Here is a 26,446-nt window from a genome sequence, read left to right as displayed (position 1 = left end):
CTTCACCTTGAATGTCTTTTTTTTTTTTAAATGTCACCATCGTAATGATCCCTAAAGCACCGCTTTCTTGTGCCTTCTGCGTGCTGGGCGGTGTGGTGGGAGGCAGGGACCGTGACGGAGCACTTCCGCTGAACAGGTGGTGCCCGGTCACTGCAGATGCACCTACCACCTTCTCCCGTTTACGCCACAGCTGCGAGGGGCTTGTGGGCTTTCTGTCAATGCCTAATTTTGAATTGGGAAATTTAATTTCTAGTAGACATATTTGGAATAACGACATTTCTCCATGTACCTGTCATTTCCTTCTTCGGCATCCACGGAGTACCCCCTGTCCCCAGGACTGTGGAGGCTTTGGGCCAAATGCCAGTGAGGCCCACGCTGCAGACCGCGCAGCCTCGCCGCCGTCAGCGCCGCGGGAGCACTGCCTGTGGACCAGACAGGGCAGGCTTCTGCACACCTGGGGAGGCCTCATCAAACGCAGCGAGCTCCACCGTGGCGGCCAACATGCTAACCTCCAGCATGCAAACCGCCCGCCTCTTTACCTCCCTGCGGGGCCGGTGCACAACACGGGGGTGCTCCAGTCCCGGGGGGCGTGAGATTTCAGACACTCAGTGAAGACGCAAAGGTGTAAGAGCCGCAGTGTCCGTGCTTGTGGCCGGAGGGCCTGCTCTTCCGTTCTCAGCTCCATCAGAGAGGAAGTTTAACGTGGAAGCAAATCATAAACCAGAAAGCCCAAACCAGGGAACCTCCAGGATTCCTGCTGTGAAAATAGACCTCTCTCTGAAAAGGAAACTAAGAATGTGGAATCTGCTTCGTACATAATGGCTGTGTCTCCGCCCTGAAGTCCAGCCCTGTTTGTGCTTCTCCATGTGCGCACTGGCACTCTTGGAAGCCTGCGGCCTGCCAGGGATCCCCACCAGGCTCCACGGAGGTTTGCCAGGCCTGCCCGAGCCTGGCAGCCCAGTTCTGGGGCTAGGGAGGGGGCACTTGCACCCAGTTCCAGGGCCCAGAGTGTTCCCTCATCCCTGCCCTGGCCCTCTGACACACCTGCCGCCTCCCAGTGTTGCTGTGTGACTTGGGCCTGATGGGCCACAGACCCACCTGGTATGGAAGATCTCTGGTCCGGATGACTCAGGAGCTCGTTCATTCTACCCACGTCCTTCTGGATGGGGCCGTCACAGCAGCCCTGGGAGCCAGTTTCCTGTGGGGAGCAGATGCTCTGCTGGCTGTCTGAGCTGAGAGTGGGACTCGAGGAGAGGATTTCGGGTGTGACTCTGCCGTCTCTTTTCTCTCTGCTTTATTATTTATTTATTATGAGAGTGGGGGCAGGAGGGCAAACATGTTTTTTTTAATTTAATTTTTTGAAAGATTTTATTTATTTATTTGACAGAGCACAAGTAGGCAGAGAGGCAGAGAGAAGGAGAGGGAGAAGCAGGCTCCCCGCTGATCAGGGAGCCCAGTGTGGGGCTCAATCCCAGGACCCTGGGATCATGACCTGAGCCGAAGGCAGACCCTTCACCAACGGAGCCACCCAGGTGCCCCCAGCAGAGAGAATCTTAAGCAGACTCTGTGCCCAGTGCAGAGCCTGACATGGGGCTCGATCCCACGATGCTGAGATCACAACCTGAGCTGAAACCAAGAGTTGGATGCTTGACCGACTGAGCCACCCAGGTGCCCCTGTTTACTTTAAAAATACAGTCTCTGCTGAGGGCTGCACAGTGTGAATGAATTCAGTGCCGCCAAATCATACACTCAGACTTCATGTTATCTGTATTTTACCACCATTAAACCCATTGATCTAAAAGTTGTATTTTTTATTAAAAAGTTTAAATTTTTTAAGTATTCGGTATAGAAGTGTTTGGTGTTCTGGGCACAGTGCTCTTGTTGCAGAATGGCTTTACTACCTTCCGTTTGAGAGGTTTGAGGTTAAGAACAAGGTCTGCTCAGCAGGAGTCACGCCGCCGTGTGTCGTCACCAGTGTGCTGCACAGAACTGGGGGCCTGGTGGGCAGAGCCCGCCAAGTGCCCACCTGTGTCCCGGGCGGGGGGTTTCAGCAGGGTCCAGAGGGGCCCGTGCAGCCCGGACCCCGGAGCAGCCTCATACTTGCGTGACCCCAGCACCAACTGAGGGACAGGTCGCACATGCCATTCCTTGGGGGCTCCGCTGCCTCATCATGAAAGATCTCTAAGAATGGAAATAAAACTTACCTTATGGGGCTGTTTTCACAAGCACATGAAATAGTAACTGGGAAAGAACTTGGAGAAATGTCGACAGCTGTGCAGACAGAGGGCTGGTCTGTGAGCAGCAGACACAGTCACGCCCAGCCCGGTCCACGCAGCACTCAGCTGTGGCCGGCGATGACTAGCCACGGTGCCTCCTGTCCCTCGCGGAGCCATGATGGTCCATAGGGAGGGGAAGGAGTCCTGCCACTCTGGTGCTTGGAACCCAAGGACCCCTCGCCCCCCCTGCCCGCTTGCCTGTGCTCTGGAACCTCACTGTGCTGGGGCCTCGGGCCTTGTGGTGCAGGGGAGGGGTGCTGTGGCCGTGCTGCCCTTCTGGCGGTGGGGACCACCTGCGTTCGCCGCAGCGAATAGTTTTTGTTCCAGGCAGCTCGTGGCTATTTGTAGGTGAGTGGGCGATGAGGTCCTGGACATTGTGCGCACCCCTCACAACCGGCATTTTCTGGGTTTTAATTTTCATTATGTTAGTGACCTGTCACCCCGCAGGCAGCTGGCGTGCGGGAAGTGCGAAGCCCCTTCGGCCCCGTGCGGTTTTGTCCGCTTGCCCTCTGCTGTGCCACCGCGCTGTGCCCAGCTGCTGGGAGGGCCGCCCTCTGCTTCCATGCCACACCGTGCCCGCCGCCCCGCCACGGAAGCCCTTCCCAGGAGCTCGCGGGGGAGGACCGGAGGACCGGATTGCCACGCGAGTGCAGCGCAGCCATGTGGATAGTGGAGGAGGGGTCCCAGGCCGCGCGCTGGCGGAAGTGGTTCGGTTGTCTGAGGGTCCCCGATTTTGGTGAATTCTGCTGTTTTTCACGAGGCTGCCCCCTCAGTCCACAGTAACTCGCGTGGTGCTTTTCCTCCCACGACGTGGGTGTGCTCCAGGCTTCACTTCCAGGGCCCCGCCGACCAAAGTCTCGATGGAGGAAATCTCAAGCAGGAACTACTGTCCCTGCTTCAAAGAGAAATGAAATTCTACGTCACAACAAAACGAAACAGAAGAGCCCCACTCCCTGGTTACAGAGTCAGTACACACTTGTTAGCAGGACATTTGAGATGTCAGGTGAAGCTCGCAGACACGGAACCAGCTGGGCGGCCGCGGTGAGCTTCTGTGTCCGTGGCCTCCCCGGCGGGGGCGCGCCTATACTCACACCCTGCCATCTGCTGTGTGCCGGTGGTGGTGGTCACTTGCTGTAGGCTGAACATCATCCTGTGTCGGTAAACATACCAAAATAAGGATGCCGGATTAAAGAGCGGATTTTAAAATCAACACTAAAGACACCATGCGAGGCCCGGAGGGCAATTCGCGTGAACGTTGGGATAATCGCAGCGTAAGGAGGGCCCTTAGCTCAGAAAACCGTAGAGAACTTATTTCCCAGACACCTGCCTGGTGGTGTCAGTGGGTGAAAGGCCCTTGGTAAGGGGCTTGAGGCCACGTGCTACGGGAGGGCCCCCACCACGGCCTCTCCGGGGCTGCCTTGTGAGTCTTTCCTTCGGGGCCATGTTTCCAGCCGACGCTGTCGTTGTCCACGACCACTGAGCCGCTCTTTCCCTTAATGCTCTGCCCTGCAGGTCGCGGCCATTAACCCGAACCACCCGCTGGCGCAGATGCCCCTGCCCCCGTCCATGAAGAACTGCATCCAGCTGGCTGCCTGCGAGGCCAGCGAGCTGCTGCCCATGATCCCCGACCTCCCGGCCGACCTCTTCACGTCCTGCCTCACCACCCCCATCAAAATCGCCCTGCGCTGGTAAGTGGCTCCCGCTGTGACCTGGGCTTCCCCCGGGGACCCGGGTGACGCGGATCCCAGGGATCTGCCTGGGTTTCACAGACGCCAGCAACGGGCGTAAACAGCCACCCGAGGCTCGGGCTTTCCTCACGGGTCAGAGGTGCGTGCAGTTTGTTGCTTTGTGGTGCCCGAGCGCACCCTCCGCGTACCGGTCAGCTGTGGGAGTGTTCTCAGCAGCATCGTGGTCGTTCTGGAACTCAGGTTGTCGTGATGAGGAGAGCTGGTTGGTCCCGAGGTAGAGTGGAAGCAGGACCTTTCAGGTGATTCCTGGCCGTACACCGAATCATGATCCTTTCCTACTGTGCTCTTTGTCGCGGTCCAGTGTGCTCGAGAACACGACCGAGGACACGGGTGGACGTGGGTGGGACACTCCCAACAGTAGAACCTGTGTTAAAGACCCCGTGTCACTGTGGGGCCCACCATGGGACGTGTGGGCTCTGGTCTCCAAATCGGGCTCTGCCGCCAACCACCTGCTGCTCCTTTATTCCCCCCTGTTCCGTTTCATGTTTCGCTGAGAAGCTTCCGTGTAGCACCTGTTGCGCAGCCGGGGGACGAGCCCGCGTCAGGAGGCGCAGGAGAAGCACGCGGCTGGGTGCTGTTGCCTGCGCTCTGGGGGCGCTTTCCAGGGCTTTCTGCCAGGAGACGCACAGACCACAGGTCTAAAGAAGCAGCGAAACACGTGTAGACCCCGGGGCTCGATAGCACAGCGAGCAGCCCCTGGGGAGACCTCTGAGGGCCCAAGCTGCTTGCGTGGACTTGCGTCTTTGCCTCTGTAGCAGTGTCCCCGTCAGTCCAGCACCCCCAGACAGACGTTAACAGTGCAGGGCTGGCTGAGCAGCGCCCCTCTGCCACCCTCACCCTTGCCCCCAAATCCCAGGGAGAGCCTCCTGTAGGATGACTCACCCCTGAGCAGTAAGTGGGGAGGAGCTGCCCAGAGGGCCCGGCAAAAGGGTGACCCACAGTGCCCCTCAGCGGCCCGGGCTCATCCCCCAGCTGACACGGACCAGGGTCTGCCTAGGGACGTTCCCCAGTGCGCCCCGAGAAGCAGAAATCAACACCGCGGGGCACGGCCAGCACGGAAAAAAGCTGTCGAACACCCACCAGCATGTGACGGGGAAATGAAGGAAGACGCTAGAAGCAGGAGGCGGGACTGCAAAGCAGGAATATAAAAACATGCCCAGTGGAGACAGGAAGAAGGAACACAGGGGATGGGGTTCGTGGCAGGGGAGGGCGGCTGCAGCCTGCATCGGCTGGAAGGGGACATTGAGGAGCTCAGGGCAGCAGCCGGGAGGGACAGAGAACAGGCCAGAAGGGCAGGCGGCACAGAGAGAGATGGATGCTCCCACCTGCAGGGAGAGGTTGGCAGCGGTGCGGCTTCCGGAGGGTAACACGGCCACGACCCCAGGACATGGGGAAGAGGCGGACGCACCCGCCCACCAAGAGGATAGGCGGGCTCCACCTGTCGGCTCCCTGCCTGCAGGTGCGGCTCTCTGGATGTGGGTCTTCGCTCATGAGGTGGTTTATGAGGTTTTCTCTGTAACTGTACTGTTTGGTGGCTGCCAGGAAAGATTATAGGCCGTGTGACGTGACCGCAGGAAGATCTCTGGTCCAGATGACTCAGGAGTCCATTCATTCTTTTCATCATCTAAAAAAGAATTTATAAATCCCACGGTGTACTTCAGTCCTACACTGAGCACTGTAGGAGATGCAGAGAAGCATGTTGCCCTCACAGATTCAAGATTCCAGCCGAGGAGACAAGCTCTGGCCTGAAAACTAACGATGGACGTGGGAGCTTGACGCAAGGCAGAGGGCATCTGAGTGTTGCAGGCAGCACAGGGTCAGGACTGAATGCACGCATGCACCAGGGGCTCTCGCGTTCCCAGGGATACAGCCATCTGAGGGCCAGCGAGACCCATAGAGGAGATAACGCCCAGTGGGGTGGCCGTTGCCAGGGCTGGCACGCGTGTCTGAGGAGAGTGAGCACGTGCATTGGCCTAGTTACATGGGAAGGTGTGGGGAGGGGTGTAGTTGACGGTGGTCCGCATCGGCTGGGGATGCTTTGAACACTGAGCCACAGACCTGGGCTTGGAGGACTGGCCGGGAGAGTCCGGATGGTGTTTCTGTGGGAACATGACTTAGTAAGAATAGTGCTGTAGGGAGACGATCCATGGAATGATGGGGAGGCAGGGCCACACTCGGGCCTTCCCACAGCCCGATCCAGTCCCAATCTGGTCCCGATCTGGTCGAAGGCGTCAGCAGGAAGGTGGGAATCTGTGGGCAGGAGCCCCTGCAGATGGGCCTTGAAATCTCCTGGGGAGCAGGTCTCGTTTCCACTCACTTTCCCGCCCCTCCCTCCAGGATTTCCTGCCCTTCCTGCCTCTGTGCACCCCGACTAGAGTGCCTGCTGTGAGCCAGGGGTGCTCAGGGAGCACGTGCCTCCCCCACCCCCGGCTGTGGCTGATTTGATGGGACTCTCACAGGGCACTTGCAGGTTTTCGGGCAGGTGATGGAGATGTAGGAAGGGTGGGAAGAGAGAAGGCACGAGGAGCCTGGAAGGGAATCTGTGCCCCCCCCCCCCCCCCCGCTCCATCCTTGCCCCCAGCACACCTGCCGCCAGCTCAGTGAGTGGATGTTCTTCTGCCCGTGTCTCCAGCAATCTCCTTTCCATCTTGGTCAGGAAGGACTTGGCGTTCACTAGGGAAGCTGCTGTCACTCAGACGCCATTCGGCCTATGCAAATTCTAGAGTGGGTCCCTGCCCTCCGACCGGAGCGTAGGCTTTCACCCTGCCACGACATGATGCATTATCTCAGGAGTGACCTGAGATCTTTTTTAGAGTTAGGATATGATTAAAACTTGTAAAAGTAAGCATTTAGTAGCAAGCACTGTGAAAAACAACTCAAACTCACTTGGTGACCATCAGATGGACGTTGGAATCAGTAGGTCACAGCTGCAGGGGACGGTCATCAGATGACCACTGTCACAACAACGAGGCTCTCTCCCAAGTGGGAGGACCTCTTACAGTAAACCAGTCTGTGCCACAGGACTGTCCTTATGATGGCCGTAAACCATGTTATCAGAAGACTCGTCGGGTGAAACGTGCACTTGTCTACAATAGCCAAGTTAAAAACCACCAGCTTTTTTTAAATGGAGAAAGGAAAACTGGTAGGTAGTGCTCATTTATACTTTTAGGGGTAAGGTTTTGTTTTTTCCTCTAAAAAGTCAGTATCTTCCAACTTAAAGTGGAATATACATTCTTTGTAGAAATCAACTAAAAAGCAAAAAAGAAGGAAAGATTATTCAAGATTTTACCATCTTTAACACAATGAGTGTTAACTCATTGGTGTTTTTTCCATCAGTCTTTTCTCTGCCGTGCATCTCTGTGCGAGGTCGTGGGGCTCTCTGCGCGTGCATCTCCGTGCGAGGTCGTGGGGCTCTCTGCGCGTGCATCTCCGTGCGAGGTCGTGGGGCTCTCTGCGCGTGCATCTCCGTGCGAGGTCGTGGGGCTCTCTGCGCGTGCATCTCCGTGCGAGGTCGTGGGGCTCTCTGCGCGTGCATCTCCGTGCGAGGTCGTGGGACTGTCTGCGCGTGCAAATCCGTGCGAGGTCGTGGGGCTGTCCGCGCGTGCATCTCTGTGCGAGGTCGTGGGGCTGTCTGCGCGTGCAAATCCGTGCGAGGTCGTGGGGCTGTCTGCGCGTGCATCTCTGTGCGAGGTCGTGGGGCTGTCCGCGCGTGCATCTCCGTGCGAGGTCGTGCGGCTCTCCGCGCGTGCATCTCCGTACGAGGTCGTGGGGCTGTCTGCGCGTGCATCTCTGTGCGAGGTCGTGGGGCTCTCTGCGCGTGCATCTCTGTGCGAGGTCGTGGGACTGTCTGCGCGTGCATCTCTGTGCGAGGTCGTGGGACTGTCTGCGCGTACATCTCTGTGCGAGGTCGTGGGGCTGTCTGCGCGTGCATCTCTGTGCGAGGTCGTGGGGCTGTCTGCGCGTGCATCTCTGTGCGAGGTCGTGGGACTGTCTGCGCGTGCATCTCTGTGCGAGGTCGTGGGGCTGCATAAGACTTCACTGTATTGATGTTTTGTGTTTTATTTAACCAGAGCCTAGGACTTTAGGATTTAGGATTCCGGTAAATAAAGGTTGGGGAGCTCTGACTAACTCTAGGGTAGGGGTGTGCCCACACCTTCTGTAAAGGGCCAGATAGCAAGTCGTTTGGGCACCGTGGGCCCGAGGGTCCCAGCTCTGCTGATGCGGCACAGAAGAGCCATGTGCAGTATGTGTGCAGATGAGTGGAGCTGTGTTGCGGTAAAACTTATTTGTGAAAACAGGCAGTGGGTCCTGCCTTGCCGGCCGGTACTTTAGAAAATGAAACCAGGATTTTATCTGCAGACGACTGCTGTCCTCATCTACTGCTCAGGAAATAACCTAAAAACAGGCCTCCTCCCTCCTTCCTCCTCCCTCCTTCCTCCTCCCTCCTCCCTCCTCCCTTCTCCTTAACGACACCGTGCTCATTACACAGGTTCAGCTGTGGGGACTGTCGTATGCTGTATACACATACGATAGTCTTGCTTTCTACGTACGAGATGTGTGTGTGCACATTTGGTGGCAAGCGTAAATATTTATGAATCTTCTGTGAGGATGAAGCAGTAGCTGGAAAATGTTGTTTTCTGATTTTCTCTTCATCTGTCTTATTTTCAGAAACTGATAATTTCAGTAATTCTGAAATGAGCAAGTACGTTGTTCCCTAAGGAGTGACTTCCTTGCTCACACTGTATGTCAGTGCGGTGTAAGGGTCTAAAGTGTATGTTTTCCTTGGCCTGTTTTCATTCTCGGATTGGTGGCAGAATGCCATCTTGAATTTATCTCGGGCATGTTGTGTACTACTGAATATTATGGCTACCTAATTTGCTGTGGGACTCGCTATAAAACACATTGATGCCCGGCATGGAATCGTATTGTTTATTAAAGAGAATGATAGACAGTATTTTTGATTGAAGAGAGGTCAAGAAACTGGTTCCTTCCTTTCAATTAAATTGAGGAATTTCAAGGAGTTTAAATGTTAATGATGCAGGATTAATGTAGATTTGTCCACATGGGAAGTCTCACCCTCGTGTTTACCCAGCGAGAGAGGCGAACGAGAGAGGCAGTCACCAGGCAGGCAGAGCCCGCACCGGCGTCTGGCGTCCACCCGGGTGTGAGTCCTGGCTCGGGCAGTTACTACTGGAGGTGCCCCCCGCCCCCCAGGCCCGCCGTAGGAGTGACCGAGCTGATCCGTGCGGCGGCACCGATGATGCCTGGTCCGTGCGAGCCGCTCTCATCACCGAGATGTTAGCGCTTCGGCCAACGAGAAGAATGAGTCGGGCCAGTCGTAATGACTCAGCAGGAGAGAGAGGGCTGAAACCGTCACCCCGGACCGGGGAAAGGCCAGAGAGAGGTCAGCGCTCAGAGCGCAACGCCGGAAGGCGGGGGGCAGGCACCAGGCTGCGGTCGTGTATCTGGCCGTGAGTGCATGCTTACCTCAGCCCAGCACTGGCTGTGACATTTGCTTTGTACTTTCCTTCCTCCTTCCTTCCCCCTTCCTTCCTCCTTCCTTCCTTCCTTTCTTTCTTTCTTTTTCCTTTCTTCCTTTCTTTCTTTCTTTCTTTCTTTCTTTCTTTCTTTCTTTCTTTCTTTCTTTCTCCTTTTTTAAAGATTTAATTAATTTACTTGAGAGAGAGAGAAAGGCTCGTGCACAAGTGTGCATGAGTGGGGGATGGGGGGAGCAGAGGGAGAGGGAGAGAGAATCTCAAGCAGACTCCACACTGAGTGCGGAGCCCGATACAGGGCTCTATCTCATGACCCTGAGATCATGACCCAAGTCAAAATCAAGAGTTGGACACTCAACCAACTGTGCCACCCAGGCGCCCCTTGCTTTCTGTTTTTCTTGAAGACTCAGCCAAGACTCCATCAGAATTACCTTTACAGACATAAATTCCTGCTGGTTTTTGATGATGGGGTCAACTGTTCTCTGTAGCATTTTCTACAACAGAGCTTCTTTGCTAGAGAACAAATTTTCTACCGTTCAGTGCTCTCTGTGGTAGGAACTTTGTAGCTTCGTCTGAAACGCTGAGTAAAATGCCTCTGCCTTACTTGAAACGCTTGAAGGTAGAGACGCTCAGGGACCCTCCCAGAGAATGAGGCAATCCAGACACACCAGACAACAAACCTGTCCTACCAGGACTTTGTCATAATGTCCCACTTTGTGTTTTAGGCCTTAGTAGAGGGAACTTTAATTCGGAATTTATTTAAATGGTTTTCCTCTCTGGAGGTCTTCACAATAAGGCCTCAGCCACACTCTGGTCCTGCTGCATGGGCCCCATGGGAGCTTCCGGAGTCTTTCTGGTTATGTGATGGGTCACGTGCCCACGCTGAGGAAGGCATTTCCTCCAGACCAGACCGTGTGTGCTCACTATTGCAGGCTGTTGACATACATTCGTCAGGGTGAGTACCATAATGTACATGACAGAGCTCCTTTAAAGAAAGGCCATGTGCAGAAATCTGCCGAACGCTGCTAGGAAAGAGAGCTAAGGGAGCAGAGATGGCAGGGCTGCTGACCTCTGACCCCTATGAGCACTCCCTGGCTCCCCGATCCTAGACCTACTCCTCAGGCTGCCACGGGCAGCAACACTGATGGATCCTTCTGGGAATCCATTCATCCACGAGCCAGAGATGTGGGGACCTTTGGGGACGGCTGAGACGACTGGGGAAGGGGAGAGGAAGCCGAGGCAGAGACGGCAGGGAGCGCGAGCACTCGAGGGCGCGGGCGAGGGCAGTCTGGGCGTGGGCCTCCTGGCTGTGTGGCTGCTCCCCCCACGGTCCTGGATGGGTACAGAGGAAGGAGGGAGAGAAGGAGAGAAAGAAGGTGACCCTAGCCTGCGTCTCTAGAAGGCAGAGGAAGAATTTAGAGAGGATGAACGACAACGTGATGACAGAGGAGACTACCGTGAATGTGAGGAAGAGGCAGGACATAGGGAGCATGAGGAATATAACTGACAGAGTAAGGAACGCAGCAGGTGCGCTGACAAGCAGCACTGTGGGCTCGGCGGAGGACAGAGAGTGCTGGAAGCAGGGCCGGAGATCCCACCAATGAGACAGACGGGAAGAGGGAGAGACCAGAAGGACCGAGTGAACGTCGGAAATCAAAGATAGTGAAGGTATCAGTTATGGAAACTGTCTGTCGGATCAGTCCGAGATGTTAGACAAAACCACCAAAACAATGAAAATAGAAGGTGTAATTTTCACAGAAGGAGAGAAAATTTTCCCTAAAAGAAGGCAGAAAAAGAGAAAAGAAAAGCATGGTAAATAGAAAATGTGAAATAAGGCAGCCAAAATCAGTTTTGAAATAAAGTGATGATCTAACTGTGAGTGAGTTGAATTCATCTCTCAGAGGACAGTGATTCTCAGGTCGGAGAAGATTCACTGCGATACGGCAAATGAAACATCTGAAAGGCTCAAATCACAGGATTTGCAAAGAAGCAAATACGAACTGAGAGAGAGCCGGAGTTTTAACGAGTCCGAGCAGAGCCCGAGACAGGACATGAGAGGGACAAAGAAGAGTGTTTTACGCTGAGAAAGTGCAGGAGACCAGGAAGACACGCCAACACGACTCTCTGCACACCTGGCAGTATGGCCGTGAACTCTGACAGGGACGGAAGGAGCCACGGACAAACGAGGAGTGAAGATGCGGCGGTGCCAGGGAGGTGGCAAGTAGCAAAGTCGGTAAGATTTCAGTACGAGGATTAACGAACAGGGAGCTTAGTGGCATAGAGGACCGTACAGGCCCCAAACACGCATGCACGTTTTTAGCACACGTGGCCAGTCCACAGAAATACGCCATGTGCTGGGCTGCAGAGCAAGCTGTCCTAACTGCGGGGCGTCGCTGTCGTGTCCCCTCTGTTCTCAGACCACCATGCAATGAAGTTGGAGCTCAGTCACGGAAAAAGAGCTTGAAAAAAAGTTCCGAAAACTAAAAATCTTATTCTGAAAACCGTTAAAGAGGAAGTACTTTAAAAATACTGTGAACTACTCTAAGCTGGATGGGGCGGTAGCGGAGCTCTTCTTAGCTGTGGGACATGGCTAAAGCGGGCTCAGATGAGTACGTGTAGTCAGAACACAAGGATTAATGTTGAAGAAAGGCAAGGTGTTCCCCTTTACGGAGCTGGGGGAAATGCCGTAATACGCAGAAAGAAGACCCTTCAGGGAGAGGCAGCCCATTGCTGTTTGGTGTCCACCACCCCGGCAGGTCTGGGGAACTCCCCAAAATTCCACGACAGGCAGGGGAATCTCGGGGCTCCCGCCCCTCCCCATACAAAGTCAGACCCACACTCTCATTGGCAGCTCCTCTTTCAAGCGAGCCTGGTGCCTGCTTCCCGCCTTCCGGCGTTGCGCTCTGAGCGCTGACCTCTCTCTGGCCTTTCCCCGGTCCGGATGACGGTTTCAGCCCTCTCTCTCCTGCTGAGTCATTACGACTGGCCCGACTCATTCTTCTCGTTGGCCGAAGCGCTAACATCTCGGTGATGAGAGCGGCTCGCACGGACCAGGCATCATCGGTGCCGCCGCACGGATCAGCTCGGTCACTCCTACGGCGGGCCTGGGGGGCGGGGGGCACCTCCAGTAGTAACTGCCCGAGCCAGGACTCACACCCGGGTGGACGCCAGACGCCGGTGCGGGCTCTGCCTGCCTGGTGACTGCCTCTCTTCTTCTTCTTCTTCTTTTTTTTTTTTTTTTTTTAAGATTTTTTGATTTATTGAGAGAGAGAGAGAGCAAGAGAGCAAGCATGTGCAAGACGGGCAGAGGGAGAGGTAGAGACAATCTCAAGCAGACTCCACGTGAGTGCAGGGCCCGACACGGGGCTCGGTCTCATGACCCTGAGATCACAACCTGAGCCGAAAAGAGTCAGACACTTAACCGACTATGCCACCCAGGTGCCCCGCCTCTCTCCTTTGCTATAATTTTGTCCCCAGTGGTCTTTCTTGTCTTGCTCCTTTTCTTTCACTTTGGTGGCGATACGGTGGGAGTTGAGATCCATGTTTAAGTAAAGGTCTTAGCGGCTCACCTAACTTGAGAAAGGCTCTATCAAGCTCTTCAGCAAACATGCTTGGTGGAAAAACTTGCGACACCTTCCCTTTGAGGCTGGGAACAAGGCGAGGATTCTGTCTGGCACTGCTGCAGGACTAGAAGTGCTGGCCATCAGTAGGACAAGTAAGCAACAGAAAACACAAAAACGTGTAGTTACCTCTACAGCGTGGACCATCTCTCGTATTCCATCGATTCCAGGATGCACGCTGTCACGGTGAGCACCTCCAAGATCCAGCGCCCTCTTACAGTAAATTACATGTCTGTTTAGTTGGCAGCACCCTTTCTCTCCTAGTGGTACATGCAAAGGTCCCCTGAGAGACACACATGATGACCTTTCTCTTCGCCCTGTATGTGAGAGAAACTGACGTTGCTGGGGAATCGTGGGTAAAATATCAGGTAAGCAGCAGGTAGAATTGGTGAACGAGGTTTGTATGTACCAGGTATCTATATCTACACACACACACATAACTGATCTCAAAATCATAATCGTATTTATAGGTTTTAATTTGAAAAGTCTAAATTGTATGGTCTTTATCTGTAAGACCAAAAAAAGAAAAACTCATTAAACTATAAGTAGAAGAAAAGAAATTTTTTGTAAAAGGGCAAAAATAAACAGAAAATGTACCAGAAAAATCTAGAAACCCATGAAACTAGATGATAATTTTTGAAAAGTTCAATAAAATTGTTTGGAATGGTCAAGACCACAAAGGAGACACAGATTACCTATATCAGAAATAAAAACGGGGCCATCCCCACAAACCCCACAAGCATTAAAAGGGTTATAAGGGAATCCTTTTAAGTATAAGGACTTTATTCCAATAATTCTACATCTTGGATGAAATGGATGAATTCTGTGAAAGACACAAATTACCAAATCTGGCACAAGAGGAAAAAGAAAATCTGGAGAGTTTGTATCTCAGAAAAAAACTAAATTACGGTTAAAAGCCTCACAAAGAAAACTCCGGGCCCAGATGTCGATACTGATGAATTCTCAAATGTTATACAAACTCTTTCAGAAAACAGAGGAAGGGGATCATTTTCTATCCCATTCTGGAGGCTAACTTTCCCTGAACATCAAAGTCAGACAAAGACTATACAAGGGGGGAAAACAAGAATTTACAGGCCAGAATTTCTCATTAACACAGGTATAAAAATCCTTAACAAAATATTAGCAAATAAAATCTGTGAGTATATGGAAGGGATAATAAAGTGTTAGGATCAAGCAAGGTTTATCTTAGGAATGGAAGGTTTGTTTAGCAAGTACAAATCAGTACACTCAATTCATTGTAATGTACATGATATTATGGATGGATTCACGGTCCTTTTCCGGAATAAAAGAGAAAAACCAATAGATGCATAAAAAGCATTTGACAAAATTTGACACCCATTCATGACAAACCAATTCAGAAACTAGGAATGGAAGCACACATTCTCAATCCCTAGAAGGCATGTAGGAAAAGCCTGTAGCTAACACTGTACGGAATGGTGAAAGGTTAAGCGTTGGTCCTGGAAGGCTGGAAACAAGACTAAGAGTTCACTCTCACCATTACTGTTCAGTATTGTACCAGAAGTTCTGGCTGGTGCAGTAAAGCTAGAAGAAAATAAAAGGGCCTGCAGATTGGCAAAGAAATAAACTGCTTATTCGTAGACAACATGGTTGTCTACCTAGAAAATCACGAGAGGTCTGCAAAAACGTTTCTGGAATTACTAATTTATTGTACCAAGGTTCTAAGGTATAAGATCGATACCCCCACATCAGTTGCATTTCGGTATAGTAATGACAAACAGTTGGAAATTGAAATTTAAAAATATGATTGGCTGTGGCATCAAAATTCTGAAGTACTTGGGATGAACGTAACAAAACCTGTACCAGACCTGTGCCCACGACATACAGAATATCGCAGAGAAAGACATGTGTACGCGGAGAATTACACTGTACTTAGGAATGAAACACTATTTTAAATCTACCCAACTTGATCTATAGATCCAGTTCAATCCCAGTTAGAATCCTCTTTTTTAATCCTATTTTTTAAAAGAAATTGACAAGTTGAACTTTAATCCTATATAGAAATGCAAAAGAACAATTTTGAAAAAGAGGCACATTGGTTTATCTCGAGACTTCATATAGTTAGTAATCATGCCTTGTGGCATTGGCATAGGGACGGCCATAGAAATCCGTGGACCAGAACACAGAGCGCAGATGTAGACCCACACGTGTATGCCCAGTTGGTTTTGGACAGAGGTACCAAGGAAATCTGATGGAGAAAGGATGGTCTTTTTAACAAATGCTACTAGAATAATTGGCTGTTCATTCAGGAGAAACAAAAACCCTCCCCCTTATTTTATACTCTACAGAAAAATTAACTTCTGATCTTATACAGGTTAAAATTATAAAATTTGTAGGTGAAAACATAAGAGAAATTGTTGATAATTTTTTAGGCATGACCCAAACAACACAAACCATTAAAAACATTGATCCATTGAAGTTCATCAAAACTAAAAACTTCTGTTTGATAGACACCGTTAAGACACCTGTTGGAAAGATTTACAATACGTGTGTCTGACAAAGACCTGTACAGAGAATATAGAAAGACCTTTTTCAAAGTCAAGAAGACCACCCAAATTTTAAATAAATGGCCAAATGATTAGAAGAGATACTTTACAAAAAAAGACACGTGCACGACTGATAGACACCTGAAAGGTGTGCAGTGTGTGGTGGAGAGTGGACCGTCCGGAGCTCTCATACATTGCCAGTGGGAACGCAGAATAGTACAGCCACGTCAGGGATCGGCTGGCCATCTCTAGTGACGTTAAGTACGGCCCGTCAATTCCATACCTGTGTATTTACCCGAGAGAAGAAAACCTCTGTTCACAGAAAGATGTGCACGTGAATGTTCCTAGCAGCTCTGTTGAGGATATCCCAAACCTGAACAAACCCAAATGCCCATCAGCAGGTGAACAGATAATCAAATTGTGCTCCATCCCCACAACATATGACCTCTTACCAATAAAAAGAAATGAGCCGTTCGTAACAGCGTGGGGTCACACATGTCACACACTGGGTGGACGGCCCTCTGTGAAATGCCTGTACTTTAAAATCATGTCTCCTCCTGTTTCTCTTTAATCTCAGCTGACCACATTAAAGTGCTGCCCAAGACTCAGCGTCAGCGATAATGCTGAAAGCTGAGAAATCATGTTTATAGAGTTACTGCTTAGATGACCTGTTAGACCAAATTTCAGGCACGTGGGGCCTTTGGAAAATCAGCTTATTTCCCTAAGAAAAGTATTTTCTTAAATACATTTTTTTAAAGGGCAGGTTGCCTTTTTAATACAGGTTCGTGTTGGAGCTTATTTAACTTGTAGTAATCTACTGTTGGCTCACATCCACTCTTCTCCTCCAATGTTTATCTAACAAGAGAGCCAGGGAATGCGTGATCTCAGACGGGATCTTGCAGGCAGTTTAGTGACTCTGAGAGTCTTTTCTGAGAGTTTGAATGCATCGGTATGTAGTGTGGATGGAAGACGCAGGGTAACAGGCATGAACGGAATATTTTTTAACATACCAGGAATGTTCACAGGAGAATAAAGATTTTGTGCAGCTCAGCTCACAGTGGGGCTCTCACAGCCACTGAGTTATGAATGTAATTCCAGGACATCAAGGTTGGCTGAGATGGTACTCCTAAAATAGCGTCTGCCCCCGCTAGGCCCACTCCCCACCCCACCTAGTCCTCCTGGTTGTCCTTGGCCAATGGGAGGAAAGCCGTTTGTCCTCTGGTGTTTGGATACCGTCATCACCGTGTTCCAAATTAGTTTTAATCTCTGTTTGAAGTCCTACCTGCAGAGCAGCTGAATTACATCACATTTGATAAAACAGTGACATGTTAACTATTTATTTGCCTTTGCGTATCTTCTTACTCAACTTCTGGGCATTTTAATGGTGCTTTGACTTGTTATCTGATCTGTGTGCCTAAGTGTGCACGCCCCTCCACGTGTAATCAGTAATACAAAGCCGCATCGCTCTCAAAAGCGTAAACACACACAGCTGCGTATTTTATAGTGAACATTCGTGAACCTTATGGACACCAAACAGCAATCATTTGATTGGTTTACTTTGAAAACCATTTCTTTCTCATTTTTTTTTTTTTTGTGCTAAGATGGGATTGATGGTCCCTCCTGAATGCATCTTCTTGAATTCCAGAGTCACGTGGCCGTGTGCAACCCACGCAGATGGCGGCATGGTGTCCCCAGTTGTTTACAGATGTGTCAGTCAACAAAGCCACGGGGCGTCAGCTTCTTTGGTGTTCTTGCTCCTTGTCGCTCGTGCCCCTCCTGTTTGCAGACTTGGTGTGCAGCCGTTCAAACCAGATGCAGTGGCCACGTTGAGTCCCTGTGACGTGTTCAGTGCTGTCAGCTGGTCGTTGGAACAGCCTGATGTTTGCTTATTCTGCCGTTGTACTAACAGCTTCTTTGGATTGCCTGTTCTGTTCCAGGTAGCCTTAGACGTACTTGCAGTGTAAAGATTTGTGAGACAGAGTCCCTGTCCTCTAGGGAGACACGCACGCTTATCATGCTGCTCCTGGAACTGAGAGGACAGTGACCCGCTTCCTTCTGCTTGCCTCAGAGGCAGGCAGCGTCGTCTGTGCTGGGTGTTGTCACTTCTGAAGCTCCGGGGATGAGTAAAATCCCACCACTCAGGGAGAAGGTGGACACGGCGTTCTGAGCAGACAATCCTGTCTGGCTCGTAGGCTGGGACTACTGTTTGGGTGATGGTGGACAGCCCAGTGTGGCGGAGCCCCTGAAGTCTGAGGGAAGGGATATGGTGACTGTGACCAACAAGGAGGGTGAAGGACACGAACAGGAAGCTCGGGAGCAGGTCCTGTTCTGGAGACATCTGCTCTGTGAGGTGCGCTGCTGCTCCGGGGTCTGGTCTCCAGAGCCAGGGACACAGCCTGACTCAGAAGACAAGCACATACCCCACCAATCGCATGGTGTAGGTCCTGCTGGGAATGTGCACAGGTGCTTGGGCACAGGCAGCCCCCTCAGTGTGGACACGACTCGAGTGGCCATGACCTGAGGGGGCTCCCAGCTGGCCCTCCGCAGCCCCGTCCGCGGTCAGTGGAGGGCACAGAGTTTGCGGGTGTAACTCACAGGCTCTCCCAGTCATTCTGATGCCCTCCTCTCGTTAAGAACACACAGCTAGGGAATAGCTACATTACTCACAGGGGACCGGGTGGGATGGGGTGTTAGACATGGGAGAAGGTCTGAGCACCTAGCAGGAGGTAGCAGGAGGCTGCAGACTTTTAGCTAAGTCTAGAGGAGGGAAAGGGAGGGTGTCGGACTCACCAGATCACGTGGCAGGCTGGGTCATCTATAGGTCATCTCTGGGTCATGCGAGTTTGCTGTTTTAGGCATGAGAGGCTGTGTAGGTGAGTATGACAGGAGGAAGGGGAGGTTTCTGCTGGGGCAGGGCCGGGGGTGCTGTTCAGCCAGATTCAGTACCACTGTGTAGACGGGCTGGGATGACTGGCAGGGAGAGCACAAGTGAAGGTGGGAGCGCATCCTATGGGCAGGGAGGAAGGCCGTCAGAGAGGAGGAGCCGCGGGCTGTGCGCCTGGAGAGCAGGGCCGTCAGAGACCAGGGGGCGGACCCCTCGGCCTGAGAGGCCACTTCAGTTGACAGGGAGTCACCGGTCCCCGTGCCAGTTCTAGAGGGGCTTTTGGAGCTGCCGTCAGAACGTGGCAGGTCGACTTGAGACCAGACAAGGCTGCTTTAATGGAAGTCGAGTAGAAACGGGGGAGAGGCAGACGTGAGATTGAGAGACAGGGTCGTGAGGCTTGTTAGCTGTTTTGGGTGCACTTGTAGGCAGGAAGGTGGCTGTTGTGTGGGGAGGAAGCCATTGAGCGTGCATTAGCACACAGCTTTAGTGCCTTGGGAGCGGGGCATGTGCCCGCCTCGAAGGGCATAGCGAGCCTGGACAGACACAGGGGCGGCGCTGCAGGGCTGCTGTCCCTTTCTGACCTCACACTGCCCCATAACTCGCTACTGGTAGATGTTCTGCTGCAAATCTAAGCTTTTGCTAAAATTAATTATAAGATGAGGGATTCGGGCATTTTTGTCACCCCCACTGTTGTTTGAGGATGACACACCGTCCCTTGTGAACGCAGTCTCTCTGGTTAGGCCCGTGCACAGCTGGCATCAAGCCATCAGACACATGGAGCCCGCAGGAGGACATTGGACACGCGGGCACGTGTGCATCCTTCCTGTGTGGGGTGCGCACCAGACGGGGCTTTGGGTGGTTTCAGGCACTACCATGGTATCGAGCAAGAAGATGCGCCCTCATCAGCTGTCCCTCGTATCTTCATTTCCATGTGCTCCCCAGAAACGAAGTAGAAAACAGAAGACAAGGGCGGAGGGACGGAGGCTGCAGGGAGTGAGCACAGGGGCCGCCATCAGGACACGCGTGGGGCGTCCTCGTCTGCTGTGTGAGAACAGCTAGGGGTGGAGAAGGTAAACCCCTCCCCAGACGGGCACGGCCTGCGTGCGGCAGAGCTGCCGTCAGGGCCCGGGGTGCGCTGTCCGAGGGTGTTCTTTATTCCCATCCTGCTCTCCCTGGTCACCCGTCGGGGGCTTCAAAAATGCGGGTCTCGAAATCAGACTCTCTGCAAGAGTCTTTATGGTAGAACGCCCCCATCACGGGTGCTGGGGCATGGAGGCGGTGGCCCAGCAGCGCGGGAGGCCGAGGCAGTGGTCTGGACAGTGCTCCTCGCAGCCGCACCTGGACAGGCCGGCATAGACACTGTTGATTGCTCCGGAATGGGAGCTCCGCCAGCGCCCTGCCGCCCCCCCCCCCGCCCCCCACGGGCTGTGCGGGAAAGTGGGCAGTGTGCTGGCGTGCCACAGTGGCACCTGAATTATGCCGCGGTAAATAGTGTCTCCTGGTGTGGGGTTTAATATGTGGGCTGGTTGTCAACACAGTATATTCTGTGAATGCAGGAGAAGCAGTCATTTCAAATATCTCTTCTTTTTATGGCTCAGTTTTTCTTGTTCTTTCTCACTCCCTGGCCAATTGTTGAGCTTGAAGCTTGCTGGAAAGGGCCTCCCTTTATTTTGATTTCTGCCTGTGCTTTGCTCAAGCCCTGCCCCCAGAGGTACTCTGTACAGGGAGGATATTACTGGAACGGTGGCCAATGCCCGGCCAGGAGTCTGCTGTGCCCACGAAGCTCACGCTGCCCCATCCTGGGTCGGCCGCTGCTGACTTGGTTTTGCTTCCCCGGCACTGGCCACCCTTCCTCGTGGGTGCTCCAAGCAGACAGGGCTTGTCGGGGGCATGTTGTCACCATGGGGCTGCCACGAAGTTGTTCTTCCTGGAAGCCAGATGTGCGGCAGCTCGCTGCCCGTCGTGTGCGCCGTCATGCAGCGGTCCTGTCTTTGGACTGTGTGCCTTCGCCGGGCCCCTCCAGGCAGCCATGGCGGAAGGCAGGGCTGTTGGTGTAGCGGTTCCCTCTCCTGCCACACGGGCCAGTGACGCGGCCAGTCCCAAGCAGGTACAGGGGCTCTTCTTGGGGGCACGTCAGGCTGTAGCCTGAGTTCTTCTGCCTGTCTGCTCAAAGGAGTGCTGATGTTGCATTTATTGGAAACACCTGAAGTTTTAGAAGGGCTTCTATCCCGTTGGTGTTGTAGGACACCAGGATATCCTAAGAAACCAGGGGCTCTGGGACCCTGAAGACCGTTCTGGTCCTGTCCGTCCCCGTTTGTAAGCGCAGTGTTCTGAAAGACCCAACGTGCGGTGACCATATTCTCCTTCCCTTGTCATAGAGATGACAGGTGAGACCGTGGCTGAGCGCTTCTGCGTGTGTGAACTTTATAATGTTAATTGCAGAGCGCTCTGTAACCTGTGACGTGCCTTCCCGTACGGCTTCACCGTTGTTTTTGCTAATAGCCCGAGGACCAAAGATGCATGAGCATGGCCGTGTTACTGATAAGGAACCGATGCTCAGCGTGTGGCTGCCGGGCTTACAGCCTCATTCATAGCAGACCTAAATGGACGTACGGCTCCTCCGATCCCAAACCCTATGTTCTAGCCACGGCCCCACCCCCGCCTGCTTCAGGCACTTGAGGCGATGTTGCTGCACGGTGTCATTGTAATCGACAGTGTTCCACAGTTCACCTAAGAACCAGCTCTCCTCTGGGGACCTTGCAGACCTTCCGGTAGCTGGCGGAACAGCGTGTGTCCTTGTGGAGCTGTGGGACATGTGTTCGGTGGCAGGGGATGAAGGTGCCCCAGAGAAATCAAGGAGGACTCAGACGTTGTGTCTGCAGGGCGTCGCGACACCCCTCCTCTCCCCACCGCCCTGGGAAGTTGGCAGGTCCTTAAGTCACACGCTTTCAGATTCAGCTTTCCTTGACCAAACCCTCCTGTGCGCTCCGTCCCTCTCTGTCGGGGTCACTCGGCCTGTCCTCACACTTGCTCACGGACCAGCGCCCGCTGCCTTCTTGCTGCGTGTGCCCCCGCGGTGCCCATCTGCCAGCGGCATGATGGGGCTTCTCCCTCTGTGTGCCCCACCCCCAGCCGTGCCAGGGAACTGTGCCGCCCCGCCACGGGCTCCGGTCTGGCACAGGGGAGGCGTGGGAGACCAGGAAACAATCGCCTGGGCTCAGGCCTTCTATTTCCTTCTCTGTTTTCAGCCATTTCGCTGCACTTTTTCACATTCCTTCTTGTTTCTATTCCCATCGGCCTGCTCTTAGTCTCCTGTTTTCTGCACCTCGATTGAGGCCGCCAGCGCTGTCTTTTCCTTCCCTGCCTCTTCAGAGGAGAGGAGCCCTTTTCTGCAGCAGAAACAGGGCAGAACACATCTGTGCTCCGCCTGCCCTCAGCGTTGCCTGTTTGAGAGCGCTGGGGTCCGCACTGCCCCCACGTTCGCTCTGCAGACTGCACGGCCCAGAAATGCGCGTCGGTGCGAGAGCGCTGGGGTGGGCCTGTGTTCCCTCGGGTCTCCTGCGTGCACAGCCTTACAGTGCACACAGCGAAAGGCAGGAGACGAAGAAAAATCACCCGGAATGCCACTCACCTCGCAAATTAACTGTTTTTATTTTTCTGTTTTCCTTCATACTTCTTGTCTTTATGTGCACCTGATTTCCCGGTTACACATATTTTGTATTTTATTTTTTAATTTCCAGATTATCATTCTACGTTGTTAGCCAGTGTTCTATTCTCAACTGTAATACTCCATTGCATTTATGGACGATATTATTTAAAGCATTTCCCTGTCACTGTAAAACTCAAGTATTTGCAGGTGTTTTCCCCCGTTCATCCTTCAGTGCACCACCGAGCTTTTGCCTCGTTTGGACTGTTTCTTAGACTCATTTCTGGGAATGGGGTCAGTAGGTCAAAGCGTAGAGTTTGTGATGTCAGTTGCCAAACTTCTTCACCAAAATGTTGGACTAATTTATGCCGCCCCAGATCTCGCATACGTGGAAATGCCATTTCAGCGCAGTCTTAATTTTATTTTCAGAGAGAACGTGTTCCTTACTTTGCACAGATATTCTGGTCACATGGTGGCTCCTTGACGGACTGCCAGACTTTTCCCCATCAGCTGCCCGGCTTCACGTCCAAACCAGCAGCGCACAAACGTCCTTGAGATCCCGCGTTACGCATCCAGATCTTGTATGTGCTTTTTCACTGTGTTGTCTTTTTTCTTGTTGAGTTGTAGGGGTTCTTTATATATTCTAGGTCCTAGACCCATATCAGACATATGCTTTGCAAATCATACTTGCAAATATTTTCTCCCATTCTGTGGGTCATCTTTCCATTTTCTCAATAGTGTCCTTCGATGCAGAAAAGTTCTCCATCCTACCTGCTTTTTTTCTCTTGTTGCTTATACTTTTGATGTCATATTCCAAAGTCATGAAGGTTTATACACCCGTATTTCCTTCTGAGAGTTACATTTAGGTCTTTTATCCATTTCGAGTTAATTTTTGTAGATGGGATGATGACGTCCTAAAGGAGCTTACCTTGGACTCCGAGTCTGACTTTGATGCTGAGAACGCCTCCTGCAGGCGTGGCAGGCACATTACTGGAATCCCTTTGGAATTGTGTAAAGAAAAGGTAAATTCTCTTCTGCAGAGGGCCTTGCTTGGTCTAGATTCTGGCTGGGGCTAGCCTGCTGTGTAGGAATTGAAGATACTAAGTCATTGTTCAGTTCATCACCCTGGGAGAAGACCGAACCTGATGCCCTTTGTCCTCCTCCATAAACGTTTGCAGTTTTCATACGATGATCATGTAACAAGTCTGAAAAATATGTTTTCTCTGTGGATTAATCCAATTGCCAATGTACTTGCAGAACCACAGTCACACTTTTTCCGTGCCCCAGGATGTCAGGGCCAGCCACTTCTCTGCGATTTCTACTGGGAGTCGCTATTAGGATCCTGTTTTTACTGGCAGGTGAAAATTGGTTTCAGAAAATCAGCCTTCCTCAGATGACGGGAACGAGCTTCCCAGGTGGACCGTGTGACCCAGGCATCCAGAGCAGGTGCGTCGCGGGCCCTTGTGTGCCTGGTGCCTCCTGGGGGTCACAACCTCCCCAGCTCGTGGGGAAGCAGCCGTTAGAGAAATCACAGAGAGAACACCTTTTGAACGTGTCCTTTCACCGATCTTAACGTTCCTGTGCTGGTTTTTCTCCACGTAATGCAAACGGTGAAGAGAATGTTCGTTCAAGATTAGGACTTGAGGGAAGGAGGGGAATAGGAGCTGAAACCTGAAGTGTGCGCAGCTCATGAGGCAGGTCAGCGCGCTGCTCTCCGTCATCTTCGGCAAGAACCAGACCGCGGTGTTCCAACCTTGTATTGGCCGCTGTCCACGGCTTGGGCCACGTTCTCGTACCTCAGGACAAAACCGAGCCTTCCACGTTGCCCTGCCGCAGTCTCTGGAGAAGCAGGGTCATGGGTTTATGTGGGGACACAGGTTTCATCCCCATGGCCACCGCCAGCCAGCCCCTGCCCAGGCTGCAGCCTGAGTGACCGCACGGGGCCAGGCAGAGCCGCTTGCAGTCCTGTTTGCACGTGTGTGCTGTGGTGAACGGGCTTTCCATTCGTCGATGTAAACTTCTTCCTATAAAAATACAAAATTATGCACAAACATTAGTGACGCTAGATCACAGGACACCGTGATGTCCTCAGCTCGTCTGGTGTCTTGTTCTCACAGCCAGGGGAGCAGACGTGCTCTGTCTTGTGGTGAGCGGACCTACACTTGGCTTTCTGGCTGCCCTGAAGGGAGACTCGTCGGAGGGGCCGCGTCTGTGTTCATTCATTCTTCCTTGGTGCCTCTGTGGTTGTGGGTGGACAAAGGGGGATGTCATTCTGATGCCATCAGGATTTTCCTACGGGAACAAAGGAGTTTGAAGTCCTGTGGGCTCAGACGCCGCCCCTTCCTGATGGTGGACGCCGTCGGGATGGGTTCGGAGGGTGAGGTCCCAAGGCCGCTGACCTAACGCTCTGTAAAGCTTAGACCAGGAGCACAACGGGTAAAATCAGCAGTTGTGGCACAGTGACCACCCTGGGTGTAATTTCCAAGCCTCCTCCCTGGTTAAGGAGCTCAAGGACAGACTATGTATCCAGCCTGTTGAGCGACACAGGGTAACAGAAGATCAACACAGTCGCACTTGTTGGCCACCAGAATGCCAGGAATGAGCTCCGGTTCTCAGCAGCGCTCTTCCTCGCCCTTGCCCCCCAGAACGCTTTCCTGCTGGCTCTGAGGGTCATGAGCGCGGAGAAGTGGTTGGGGCACCCGGACTTCGTTTCCTTGGCTTGGCCTGATGTCTCTCCAGCTCTTGTCTGCCGTAGAGAACTCGCTCTTTGGTGTAAGCTACACGTGCCACTGACTTGACTCCCCCCCGCCACAGCCCCAGCAATGTTACCGTCATGTCCGTCTGCTTCTATTAAGTTAATAGACACAGACTCACGGTTCATAACGCAGCTGAAGTATCTGGTACTTATCAGGCCACTCAATTGATAAATGTTTCTCTCACAAGAAATTAAAATCATGTTGGTGCTTTAATGTTTGGAAACATATTCCGGGCCCTCTGCTTTCCTTGAATATAACTGGAGGCTCGCGTGGAGGGCAACTCGTAGGGAGAGCTGCAGTGTTGGGGGGTTCATCTTAAATACAGGCACGAGAGCCACTGCGCTCTCCGTCCAGAGGAAGGCAGCCCTGTTGACGGTGGTGTGCGGCCTGGTGCACAGCTGTTGACCAGCTGGTGTGTCAGCCGGGATCCAGGCTAGGATGTGGCGTCCTGCACGGCTCTTGGCAAAGACGAATGGGATGGGCACACTTTTCGTTTCTTTCCTGGTTCCGCTGCCTCCGTGCAGCCTCGGGTCCCATCGGCCCTCCCGGCAGCTCCCAGCCCAGCCTGCGGGCCTCCCTCGTGCAGCCCAGGGTCCTCTGTCACAAGCTGCCACCGTCCTCCTCTTTCCTCGTTTTTCCCGCTTTCCTTGATGGAGTCTGAAGTGATGTGTTGAACGTTCTCTGATGGGCACAAGGAATCAGCGAATGCTATTTTTGAGTTTGGGTCCAGTCGTGTTGGCCCACGTGGGCGCACCTGCCATGTGGGTCCGGAGGAGGGTGCTCAGGTCAGCCAACTAGCTGGCTGGATGATTTCAGGACCTTCTGAAGCTCAGCCTTCTCCCCTGGGAACTGTGATGATAATGGCAAGCATGTGAGCGGGCCACAGGAGCCACGTAGGACGTGGTGCTGTCGCGGCCCCCGTCCTGTAGACCTTGGCAGGGTGGCCCGCTGGAGCAGTGTGCGCCCTCCCGAGGAGTGCACTGCAGTTTGTCTGTCGTCGCGTGGCTGCCCATCAGCTCACGGCTCCCGCCGTGAATCCACAAGCACTTTCCCTCGTCCCCACCCCACGCACCCCTCCCCACGAGCTAAACCTGGTGCCGCTGAAAAGTACTCACATTTTTTAATAGGAAGAACTTGGCAGGCCTAAAATGCAGGGAACGTACTCAAAAGAGCCTCCCCTGTGGGTATCTCAGGAGTAAATTTTGCCCTGCGCAGTCTCGGGTGGGAGCTGGACAGCACCCGGGAAGTTTGGCTTTCCCTACGAGACGTGGAGCAGCCTTGTCCGTGGCAGAAATCTGGAGAGTGGCTCCATGCTGCCAGGGCCTGGACAGCCAGGGGATGGATGGGGCTTCTGACCCGACCCCCAGCTGTCGTTACGGGGACAGGTGTTTCGGCTTAGGGAAGGGAGAGATTCAGGTGCGCGTGACTCGGGTCAGGCCTCTGTGATGCACTGGGGGGCTTGTGTTGGTCTCACTTGCAGAAGAAGCTAAGTATTG

General features: G+C 52.8%; 1 protein-coding gene across 6 annotated transcripts in view; it reads left to right on the top strand.

Moving 5' to 3' along the window:
* The window catches only part of RPTOR (regulatory associated protein of MTOR complex 1), a 329,837-nt gene that overhangs the window by 155,989 nt on the left and 147,402 nt on the right, over positions 1 to 26,446 (top strand). For all 6 annotated transcript variants that reach the window (XM_026483938.4, XM_057317686.1, XM_048227109.2 and 3 more), the window contains one exon: positions 3,789 to 3,964. In XM_026483938.4, coding sequence (XP_026339723.2) covers positions 3,789 to 3,964 — 176 coding nt within the window. The remainder of the gene's footprint in view (positions 1 to 3,788; positions 3,965 to 26,446) is intronic.

This window comes from Ursus arctos, unplaced genomic scaffold, assembly GCF_023065955.2.
Source record: "Ursus arctos isolate Adak ecotype North America unplaced genomic scaffold, UrsArc2.0 scaffold_24, whole genome shotgun sequence".
In the NCBI taxonomy this organism is placed as follows: Eukaryota; Metazoa; Chordata; class Mammalia; order Carnivora; family Ursidae; genus Ursus; species Ursus arctos.
The sequence above is the reverse complement of the archived record's forward strand: the minus strand, read 5'-3'. Positions and strand labels throughout refer to the sequence as shown.